Genomic DNA, 12522 nt, shown 5'->3' with positions numbered 1-12522 from the left:
CAAGAAAGTTTCAATTTGCCAATGTACAAAAGGAAACAAAAAATTGGAAAAACCCTAATAATAAGAATTTCAATTTGCCAATGTAGAAGAAATCAAGATTTTCGAGTTGCTATCAAGCACAGAAAGAATACCCTGATTTGGAGAAGAAAACTCAACGCAAGAATCAAGAACAATACGATCAACTTGATTTAACAAAAATCAAGAACAATAAGATCAACTTGATTTAACAAAAATCAAGAACCATACAATCTACTTGGTTAAGAGAAAAGCACTAAGGAAATGAAAGAGATTGAACTAAAATTCAAAGAATACCAGAATTTGAAGATTCTCTTGAATCAGTTCGGCTCTGATACCATGTTGAAATCAGACACAAGCTTGAAGCTCCTACAATGTTGGAATCACACATAGAGAGAGAAAGAAAAGAGAGGGAAATTGTTGTGAATGATTTCGTATATTATAAATATCTGACTCAACTTCTTTATATACCAAAAACAGAGTAACCACCTGACCAACAATCAAGTCAACCAATACAAACATGACAAGTGGTAGATACCTAACTAACTAAGTATGCTCTGTAAGCTACACCCGTTTAATGCACTACCACTCTATGCTACTATAGATTAGCACTGCTATATACAAACTACAAATCATAACTACTAAACTAATATCTACAAGACTCAAATATCTACAAGATATTTAACAAAGCTAAAGGGATTGGGTATGTTTTTTGAACTCAGAGTTTGTGTTGCTATCTTCTTCTTCGATGACCCCTCCACTTCCATGGCTATGTGGGTTTGCTTTTCAAAGTTTTCTCATTGTGTCTATGTCTTTGGGTCTCCATTACACTGCAATGGCTTGACTTTGGGTTTGTTTGTGTTGAGTGGTCAAAGTTGTAAAATAGGTATTTTTAACATGCACTTGCAAGCTGGCATAGTGGCATTTGAGCTCTGTAGTGGATTTGTGGTGCTGGGCGATTTGGTTGTAGTAAATCTAGGTCTATGATTTTTGGACTAGATTAGTGTTCGGTTACCAAGAAATTGCAAGAAGGGAATTAAAAGGAAGTTTTGTTTGGTTAGCAATTGTAAAAGGAAAAAATAAAATTCTAATTGGTTAAAAAAATTGTAAGAATATTAAAGGCCGAAATAAAGAAAGGAATACTCATCATATTTCAATCAATAGTTTTTATTCTAAAACACATCATTTATCTTTAATATTTTTTAACAAAACCTTATAAAAAAAATCTTTTTGTAACCAAAAAAAAAAAAAATGAATATACCAATGAACTAACAATTTTATCTTCTATTAATAAAAAGTCAACCTGTTTGAATTTTTATTTTTCAATTTTCTTTTTGTTGAGAAATGAGAATGATCTTAATTATCACATGATTACTAAAGATTTATTCACTAATAGTATGTCATATCATATGCCATTTATCATTCAAAGTTTCTATCGGATAAAATGCTTAAACTAATTATCTTGAATCCAATGTTTCATTACTTTTTTTTTTTTTGAGAGAGAGTTTCAACCTATAGCATCCGCTCCTGATAATAAAGAAATTAAGACACCAATCAGTTTTTGGTGTAGGCGGAGATTGAATCTCAGATTACTTATATAACCATCAGAGACTTTACTAATTGAGCTAACTGGAATCCACAACATTTCATTACTTCATAACGTCTAATTTTCAAAAAATCATATTATAGAGAAATGTATTTTTAATATTTTCCATAATTAATATATTGGATCAATCAAAATTCCAGAGGCATCTAATGGAGAGTGGGTCCAGAACTCTCATTTTATGGTATATTACTTTAAAAACTTTATACATATCTCTTTTTTTTTAGAACCATATCTCCTTTTATTGATTCGATTAACGAGGCCGGAAGTGAATTGAATTTGTAATTCCAACCAAAGACCCATAATAAGAAACAGAATAGGAATTTTAATATAAAAAAAGAAAAAGAAAAAAGAAACAGAAAAGAAAAGTTTTGAGAGATGTCTACTCTCTCATCTGTACGGGTGGAGCTTATAATGTTGCACCGACAGAATTTGTTACAATGACATTCGTAAGAATGATGGCAATTTAAGGCCCGCATGGTTAAAAAGGAATATGAAATCGAGGACAACCGGAGCCAGGAACACGAACCAATGCTAATTATGGCTACTATAAATTATATATATATATATATATATATATATGGATTGTTGGGCTAATGTTAGACCTATTTATCTTTGAGAATATAGTTGGCATTTAATAATAAATAATTATAAAATAAAATAAAATAAAAAGTTGGCAGGCCTAACATCTTACTAAAAATATATACTCTTTCTGTCCCAATTTGTTTGTCATGTTCGAAAAGTCAAATTTTTTAAGGAAACATTATTTATTGTTTTGTTTGCATTGTAAAAATATATAAGTTCACAAAATTACATTTAAATAAATTTATCAGTTTATTTTTTTTAAAGAGTTATTATTAATGAGGTAACTAAAAAGGTGCCACAATCAGATTAATTTTTTTAAATATTTGTTAGTTTTCTTTTCAAATAGTTTTGAAAATAAATTAGGGATATACTAGGAACATTAGTAAATTAATAACTTTTATTTTTAGAAGCAGAACAATATTTTGAGACATCCCAAAATGGAATAGAGGACAAACAAACTAGGACGGAGGAAGTATTATTTTACAAAAAAATACACACATTTTGTCACAATCACACGATTAACTGTGATTGATAAAAAAAAAGTGATGGTTCTATGTGAAAGTAACATATAACTTATCATGGTCCACATAGGAGAGTTTTGACAAAAGTGGTGAATTTGTTTGTGATAGTAGAAAAACTTTAACATCTTGATTTTGTCAACCACACAAATTCATATACACGAGGCATGCTATCGATTGAGCAATATGTTTTGGGCAATAACAAGTTGTGCTACCTTTTGTGGTATATGCTTACATGAGTTCTATTTTGGCAACACGTTGGTGTCTTTGTCATTATAACGAATCCATGGCCATGGCTTGGCAAATTGCGGGTTATAATGACTCTTATGAGTGTGATTGGTGAGCAGCATGTGCGGCAGTGAGCCATGGCGATATTATGTGGGCTCGATCATAGATAGGTAAGTTAATTGTGTGGGTTGCTTGTGTGCAAGGCAAGATTGGGTTGGTTAAGTGCGAGGCATGCTGGAATGTTTTGAATCCACCTTCTTCCTCATTATTAACTATCAAATTATTAATAAATTAAAATAATAAAATTTATCATTTTTAAAACTCTCAGCTATCCAACTTGTGTGACAATACAACAATACTAAATTATCTAATGCGGCTTTCCTCTAACGAAGTGTCATTTTCCCCACAGGTTACCTCGGTGGTAAACTCATTGGTCTGAAGCGTAACGTAAATTTAGAGATCATAGATTCAATTCACCACACTATCCATATATGAGATTTTTAGGATATTTCATGGGTAAGAAGTGAAATGATTTGACCAAATACGTGAACACTACCATAAAATAAAATAAAAAGTCAATTTCCCCTAATATTGAAAATTGAATACTTGTACTAAACACAAGAACAAAGCAAAATAAGGTGATTGGGCCCTCACTCATCTCCATCTATGTCTATAACAACAGATCTTAGTGGAGTAGAAATTGGCAAAGGCCCAAATCTGTTACAAAAGCATGCTCAATGGGCCAAAAAGTGAGCTGCCATGTTACAACTTAGATTAGCAAACTTCCATTGACTAGCCCAAATAATGAATTGGACACTCAACTACCAGTCTACCACATCTTTTTCAATCATATAAACATTACAAATGACCGTTTCAAGTTACCAAAGGCTATTGGACTTGCCAATGAGTCAATGACTGCATTGGTCTAATCTAATGGCACCTTCCTACGTCTTCGGTTTGAGACCCAAAGAAGTGATCGTATATCTCTAAACCAAGCTAAATGAAAAATAAAATAAAATTTTTTTTGGTATGAGACTTTTTGTGGCTGAGAACGATTCTCTGCGATTCTTCATCTCATCCAGCAACAGAAAAACCAAAATCTAAAACTTCTCTACCAGAACAAATCTATTTCTTTGCTCCTTTTCCATGGATACTTTGTCAAGCTCAGTTTCAACCCTTAAAGTTCCAACCCCATATCCAACTTCTCGTGAACTATGTTTCTTCAAGTCAACTCCTCAGACACCCCAATATTCACACCTTTCCCCACAAACCCACCTTTCCTCTACCACCAAAACCACCAACAAAACCATAACTCTCACCCACAAGACCTTCACTCCCTCATTCCTCTCCCACTCTCAACCCTCATCTTTTACTCCAAATTCTCCAACCCTTTACCGAGAACCAGCCAGTGGTTATGCTGCCGCACTGGTAGACATAGCTCAATGCAACAATTCCCTTAACACACTTGGAAAAGACGTCCAAAGGTTCTTGAAGATTCTCAGAAATGAGCAAGTTCAAGCATTCTTGGATGACCAGTTTATGAGTGAGAAGGATAAGGGACAAGTTATTGGAGAAGTGGTCAAGAAGGGGAGATTCGATAGGCATTTGGCGAGCTTGATAAAGATGTTGATTCAGAAAAACAAGGTTGGAATTGTGAAAGAGGTGTTGGAGGAATTTGAGAGGATTCATGATGAGTTGAGCGGGACACAAGTGGTATTGGTCTCATCTGCAACAAAGATGGAAGAAGATCAGTTGTTTGCGATTGCTAGGAGGGTTCAAAAGCTCAGTGGGGCTACAAAGGTGAAGGTAAGGAATTTGGTTCATGATAGCTTACCTTCCTTTGCCGTATGAATAAAATCATAAACAATGTAAGATTGCAGACCTTGAACGAAAAGAAAGAGCTGCAAGTATTATTCACCCCACCTTGAATACAATCATATGCTGAAATTCCAAGTGTGGATGAATAACAGAATTCAAATGTAAGTGGGATGAATAATATGGATGAATAACAGGATGAGTACAATCATATGCTGAAATTCCATGTGTGGATGAATAACAGAATTTAAATGTAAGTGGGATTCGAATTTCAGACTTATAATTTGACCACAAAAATTCTTATCAGTCGAGTTAGGTGAAATTCTCAATAAAGCTTCATGTTTTTGTGATAGATCAATTAGACATTGGAAGTTGATCAAAATAGCATGACACCCAGTGATTTATAATCCATTGCTTTGTTTGTACAATACTAATATTTCCATTATTTGTTAAGTTTTTGTACTTTTTGTCTTTTTCTTTTGTTAATGTTTATTTAAACGGTAATTGTGTTACTTTAGCTCTTGTTAGTATTGCAAAAGAGAATGAAAAAGTCTTTATTTGCTTAGAAAAATGCCCCCTTGTTTCTCTTTTCCATTGTGTAAAGTGATTTTCAAGCAATAAAATCTACTATAATTTTCTCAGTAAAAAAAAAAAATGTTTTATTTTTTTCTTCCCTAATATTTTTTTTTTTACTATCCCTACATAATATTATTCCTTAATATATTCATTAAGCAATATTCTATCTTGGTTGAGATTACCTATATATGGTACATACAAAACAAATATATTCTTTAAGCAATATTCTATCTTGGTTGAGATTACCTATATATGGTACATACAAAACAAAAAATAAATGTGTACCATAGAATGTTGGTAAATAGTACACATTGTGCATTTAGACTTTGCTATCTTACTTTTGCTTTTGCCTTTGGAATAAAAATAAAGGGTTGTGTTAACTTACGGTGCCCGTTAACAACTTTTGACTTTTTTTTGTACAAATTTTTGTCTTTCTCTATAGTTTTATGTCATATTTTTCAATATGGGACCAACTTTGTTGAGAGAAAAAAATATTGAAATAACCAAAAAGACTAGTTTTATATCATTTTTTTATTTAAAATTTTTATTAAACAGGACCCACTTTTGTACAACCTTAACAAGCACCTATGCGGTGCTTATTAATATTTGCCAAAAATAAATTCACTTTGGATGCTCTTTTACTTTTCTAGCCTCGATTGCATACCTTATTTTTCATTTTTAGATTTTGCTTAATGCACTTTGGATACTTTAGATTTGTTAATGTTGTGCTTTACTCTTTTGCTTTTAAGTGGACAATTAATTCAAACAAAGTTATTTTAATTTTCTAGCTAGGAAATTTGTGGAAAACTCTAAAGATAGATGCAAGTTTCTTTATGTTTCCACTTTCCTCTCATCATTAATATCAAATAATTTTGATAATGATTCTTTAAGTTTATTCTTATATATCAATGCGTTTTTATTTTTTGGATATTAACTTAACATATTTGGAAAATGAATGTTTTTATAAGACCTGCACTCTCTCATTCTTAAGCCTCATCCTGCAAGACCTAATTTTGAAAGAGTAGTTCCTGCAAAATATTTCCAAAAAACTAAAAATAATAAGAATAATATATAGTTATATTAAACATCTAGTACAAACTTTCAATTGTTTCTTATTTGTAACCAAGGAATATGCATCCAACAAAATCTAAAGTATGTAAAGTGTATCTAACAAACTTCGAAGTCCTCAATTCAAGATCTTGATGAAAGGACAACAGCAATCACAAATTGGTAATTGAAAACCCTAACCAAGAAAGTTTCAATTTGCCAATGTACAAAAGGAAACAAAAAATTGGAAAAACCCTAATAATAAGAATTTCAATTTGCCAATGTAGAAGAAATCAAGATTTTCGAGTTGCTATCAAGCACAGAAAGAATACCCTGATTTGGAGAAGAAAACTCAACGCAAGAATCAAGAACAATACGATCAACTTGATTTAACAAAAATCAAGAACAATAAGATCAACTTGATTTAACAAAAATCAAGAACCATACAATCTACTTGGTTAAGAGAAAAGCACTAAGGAAATGAAAGAGATTGAACTAAAATTCAAAGAATACCAGAATTTGAAGATTCTCTTGAATCAGTTCGGCTCTGATACCATGTTGAAATCAGACACAAGCTTGAAGCTCCTACAATGTTGGAATCACACATAGAGAGAGAAAGAAAAGAGAGGGAAATTGTTGTGAATGATTTCGTATATTATAAATATCTGACTCAACTTCTTTATATACCAAAAACAGAGTAACCACCTGACCAACAATCAAGTCAACCAATACAAACATGACAAGTGGTAGATACCTAACTAACTAAGTATGCTCTGTAAGCTACACCCGTTTAATGCACTACCACTCTATGCTACTATAGATTAGCACTGCTATATACAAACTACAAATCATAACTACTAAACTAATATCTACAAGACTCAAATATCTACAAGATATTTAACAAAGCTAAAGGGATTGGGTATGTTTTTTGAACTCAGAGTTTGTGTTGCTATCTTCTTCTTCGATGACCCCTCCACTTCCATGGCTATGTGGGTTTGCTTTTCAAAGTTTTCTCATTGTGTCTATGTCTTTGGGTCTCCATTACACTGCAATGGCTTGACTTTGGGTTTGTTTGTGTTGAGTGGTCAAAGTTGTAAAATAGGTATTTTTAACATGCACTTGCAAGCTGGCATAGTGGCATTTGAGCTCTGTAGTGGATTTGTGGTGCTGGGCGATTTGGTTGTAGTAAATCTAGGTCTATGATTTTTGGACTAGATTAGTGTTCGGTTACCAAGAAATTGCAAGAAGGGAATTAAAAGGAAGTTTTGTTTGGTTAGCAATTGTAAAAGGAAAAAATAAAATTCTAATTGGTTAAAAAAATTGTAAGAATATTAAAGGCCGAAATAAAGAAAGGAATACTCATCATATTTCAATCAATAGTTTTTATTCTAAAACACATCATTTATCTTTAATATTTTTTAACAAAACCTTATAAAAAAAATCTTTTTGTAACCAAAAAAAAAAAAAATGAATATACCAATGAACTAACAATTTTATCTTCTATTAATAAAAAGTCAACCTGTTTGAATTTTTATTTTTCAATTTTCTTTTTGTTGAGAAATGAGAATGATCTTAATTATCACATGATTACTAAAGATTTATTCACTAATAGTATGTCATATCATATGCCATTTATCATTCAAAGTTTCTATCGGATAAAATGCTTAAACTAATTATCTTGAATCCAATGTTTCATTACTTTTTTTTTTTTTGAGAGAGAGTTTCAACCTATAGCATCCGCTCCTGATAATAAAGAAATTAAGACACCAATCAGTTTTTGGTGTAGGCGGAGATTGAATCTCAGATTACTTATATAACCATCAGAGACTTTACTAATTGAGCTAACTGGAATCCACAACATTTCATTACTTCATAACGTCTAATTTTCAAAAAATCATATTATAGAGAAATGTATTTTTAATATTTTCCATAATTAATATATTGGATCAATCAAAATTCCAGAGGCATCTAATGGAGAGTGGGTCCAGAACTCTCATTTTATGGTATATTACTTTAAAAACTTTATACATATCTCTTTTTTTTTAGAACCATATCTCCTTTTATTGATTCGATTAACGAGGCCGGAAGTGAATTGAATTTGTAATTCCAACCAAAGACCCATAATAAGAAACAGAATAGGAATTTTAATATAAAAAAAGAAAAAGAAAAAAGAAACAGAAAAGAAAAGTTTTGAGAGATGTCTACTCTCTCATCTGTACGGGTGGAGCTTATAATGTTGCACCGACAGAATTTGTTACAATGACATTCGTAAGAATGATGGCAATTTAAGGCCCGCATGGTTAAAAAGGAATATGAAATCGAGGACAACCGGAGCCAGGAACACGAACCAATGCTAATTATGGCTACTATAAATTATATATATATATATATATATATATATGGATTGTTGGGCTAATGTTAGACCTATTTATCTTTGAGAATATAGTTGGCATTTAATAATAAATAATTATAAAATAAAATAAAATAAAAAGTTGGCAGGCCTAACATCTTACTAAAAATATATACTCTTTCTGTCCCAATTTGTTTGTCATGTTCGAAAAGTCAAATTTTTTAAGGAAACATTATTTATTGTTTTGTTTGCATTGTAAAAATATATAAGTTCACAAAATTACATTTAAATAAATTTATCAGTTTATTTTTTTTAAAGAGTTATTATTAATGAGGTAACTAAAAAGGTGCCACAATCAGATTAATTTTTTTAAATATTTGTTAGTTTTCTTTTCAAATAGTTTTGAAAATAAATTAGGGATATACTAGGAACATTAGTAAATTAATAACTTTTATTTTTAGAAGCAGAACAATATTTTGAGACATCCCAAAATGGAATAGAGGACAAACAAACTAGGACGGAGGAAGTATTATTTTACAAAAAAATACACACATTTTGTCACAATCACACGATTAACTGTGATTGATAAAAAAAAAGTGATGGTTCTATGTGAAAGTAACATATAACTTATCATGGTCCACATAGGAGAGTTTTGACAAAAGTGGTGAATTTGTTTGTGATAGTAGAAAAACTTTAACATCTTGATTTTGTCAACCACACAAATTCATATACACGAGGCATGCTATCGATTGAGCAATATGTTTTGGGCAATAACAAGTTGTGCTACCTTTTGTGGTATATGCTTACATGAGTTCTATTTTGGCAACACGTTGGTGTCTTTGTCATTATAACGAATCCATGGCCATGGCTTGGCAAATTGCGGGTTATAATGACTCTTATGAGTGTGATTGGTGAGCAGCATGTGCGGCAGTGAGCCATGGCAATATTATGTGGGCTCGATCATAGATAGGTAAGTTAATTGTGTGGGTTGCTTGTGTGCAAGGCAAGATTGGGTTGGTTAAGTGCGAGGCATGCTGGAATGTTTTGAATCCACCTTCTTCCTCATTATTAACTATCAAATTATTAATAAATTAAAATAATAAAATTTATCATTTTTAAAACTCTCAGCTATCCAACTTGTGTGACAATACAACAATACTAAATTATCTAATGCGGCTTTCCTCTAACGAAGTGTCATTTTCCCCACAGGTTACCTCGGTGGTAAACTCATTGGTCTGAAGCGTAACGTAAATTTAGAGATCATAGATTCAATTCACCACACTATCCATATATGAGATTTTTAGGATATTTCATGGGTAAGAAGTGAAATGATTTGACCAAATACGTGAACACTACCATAAAATAAAATAAAAAGTCAATTTCCCCTAATATTGAAAATTGAATACTTGTACTAAACACAAGAACAAAGCAAAATAAGGTGATTGGGCCCTCACTCATCTCCATCTATGTCTATAACAACAGATCTTAGTGGAGTAGAAATTGGCAAAGGCCCAAATCTGTTACAAAAGCATGCTCAATGGGCCAAAAAGTGAGCTGCCATGTTACAACTTAGATTAGCAAACTTCCATTGACTAGCCCAAATAATGAATTGGACACTCAACTACCAGTCTACCACATCTTTTTCAATCATATAAACATTACAAATGACCGTTTCAAGTTACCAAAGGCTATTGGACTTGCCAATGAGTCAATGACTGCATTGGTCTAATCTAATGGCACCTTCCTACGTCTTCGGTTTGAGACCCAAAGAAGTGATCGTATATCTCTAAACCAAGCTAAATGAAAAATAAAATAAAATTTTTTTTGGTATGAGACTTTTTGTGGCTGAGAACGATTCTCTGCGATTCTTCATCTCATCCAGCAACAGAAAAACCAAAATCTAAAACTTCTCTACCAGAACAAATCTATTTCTTTGCTCCTTTTCCATGGATACTTTGTCAAGCTCAGTTTCAACCCTTAAAGTTCCAACCCCATATCCAACTTCTCGTGAACTATGTTTCTTCAAGTCAACTCCTCAGACACCCCAATATTCACACCTTTCCCCACAAACCCACCTTTCCTCTACCACCAAAACCACCAACAAAACCATAACTCTCACCCACAAGACCTTCACTCCCTCATTCCTCTCCCACTCTCAACCCTCATCTTTTACTCCAAATTCTCCAACCCTTTACCGAGAACCAGCCAGTGGTTATGCTGCCGCACTGGTAGACATAGCTCAATGCAACAATTCCCTTAACACACTTGGAAAAGACGTCCAAAGGTTCTTGAAGATTCTCAGAAATGAGCAAGTTCAAGCATTCTTGGATGACCAGTTTATGAGTGAGAAGGATAAGGGACAAGTTATTGGAGAAGTGGCCAAGAAGGGGAGATTCGATAGGCATTTGGCGAGCTTGATAAAGATGTTGATTCAGAAAAACAAGGTTGGAATTGTGAAAGAGGTGTTGGAGGAATTTGAGAGGATTCATGATGAGTTGAGCGGGACACAAGTGGTATTGGTCTCATCAGCAACAAAGATGGAAGAAGATCAGTTGTTTGGGATTGCTAGGAGGGTTCAAAAGCTTAGTGGGGCTACAAAGGTGAAGGTAAGGAATTTGGTTCATGATAGCTTACCTTCCTTTGCCGTATGAATACAGTCATAAACAATGTAAGATTGCAGACCTTGAACGAAAAGAAAGAGCTGCAAGTATTATTCACCCCACCTTGAATACAATCATATGCTGAAATTCCAAGTGTGGATGAATAACAGAATTTAAATGTAAGTGGGATGAATAATATGGATGAATAACAGGATGAGTACAATCATATGCTGAAATTCCTTGTGTGGATGAATAACAGAATTTAAATGTAAGTGGGATTCGAGTTTCAGACTTATAATTTGACGACAAAAAATCTTATTAGTCGAGTTAACTAAAATTCACAATAAAGTTTTATGTTTTTGTGATAGATCAATTAGACATTGGAAGTTGATCAAAATAGCATGACACCCAGCGATTTATAATCCATTGCTTTGTTTGTACAATACTAATATTTCCATTATTTGTTAGGTTTTTGTATTTTTTGTCTTTTTCTTTTGTTAGTGTTTATTTAAATGGTAATTGTGTTACTTTAGCTCTTGTTAGTATTGCAAAAGAGAATTAAAAAGTCTTTATTTGCTTAGAACAATGCCCCCTTGTTTCTCTTTCCCATTGTATAAAGTTTACTATAATTTCCTTTGTAAAAAAAAAAAAAAAATTTCTTCCCCAATATTTTTTTACTATTCCTACATAATATTATTCCTTAATATATTCATTAAGCAATATTCTATCTTGGTTGAGATTACCTATATACGGTACATACAAAACAAAAAATAGATGTGTACCATAGAATGTTGGTAAATAGTATATGTAGGAACACAGTTTACAGCCCAAGCCCAAAATGTGTGGGGTCTTGGCCCAATGAGCCCAATACAATAAATTTGTAGAGAGTGGGTCGAAGAACTAGGTCCTAATGAATTTGACAACAGCTAGTATGAGTTTGAAAGATGATCAAAAGAATAAAGAAGGTAAAGTTGAGCCACTTCACCGTCCAAGGAGGTCCAACTTATATAAATTGGTTACAATTGAATACAAGAACAATTTAGATTACTATTGTATTCACTTTCTCTATTTCCCGATCTCTTTCTCATGGAGGGTCTTTCACATTATATATCTCCCTTTGGATCATCTTCATCCTACACTTGTTGATCATCTGAACCCTTACTTGAGTAAATGTCTCATCAAACA

The 12522-nt window shown here is 32.5% G+C and overlaps 2 protein-coding genes across 2 annotated transcripts; both read left to right on the top strand.

Moving 5' to 3' along the window:
• Positions 1–3942: 3942 nt before the first annotated feature.
• LOC115955612 (ATP synthase delta chain, chloroplastic-like) lies at positions 3943–5173 on the top strand. The gene has a single exon (XM_031073808.1). It carries the CDS (start codon positions 4096–4098, stop codon positions 4798–4800), a length of 705 nt encoding a protein of 234 aa, XP_030929668.1. The 5' UTR covers positions 3943–4095; the 3' UTR covers positions 4801–5173.
• Positions 5174–10549: 5376 nt separating this feature from the next.
• Positions 10550–11704, top strand: LOC115955613 (ATP synthase delta chain, chloroplastic-like). The gene has a single exon (XM_031073809.1). It carries the CDS (start codon positions 10684–10686, stop codon positions 11386–11388), a length of 705 nt encoding a protein of 234 aa, XP_030929669.1. The 5' UTR covers positions 10550–10683; the 3' UTR covers positions 11389–11704.
• The last annotated feature ends 818 nt before the right edge of the window (positions 11705–12522 follow it).

Source organism: Quercus lobata, chromosome 8 (genome assembly GCF_001633185.2).
Source record: "Quercus lobata isolate SW786 chromosome 8, ValleyOak3.0 Primary Assembly, whole genome shotgun sequence".
NCBI classification, from domain to species: Eukaryota; Viridiplantae; Streptophyta; class Magnoliopsida; order Fagales; family Fagaceae; genus Quercus; species Quercus lobata.
Note: the sequence above shows the minus strand (reverse complement) of the source record. Positions and strands in the feature narration are given on the sequence as shown.

Excerpts from the sequence above, each read along its gene's own strand:
- LOC115955612 (XM_031073808.1), top strand. The coding sequence starts at position 4,096 with ATGGATACTTTGTCAAGCTCAGTTTCAACCCTTAAAGTTCCAACCCCA.
- LOC115955613 (XM_031073809.1), top strand. The coding sequence starts at position 10,684 with ATGGATACTTTGTCAAGCTCAGTTTCAACCCTTAAAGTTCCAACCCCA.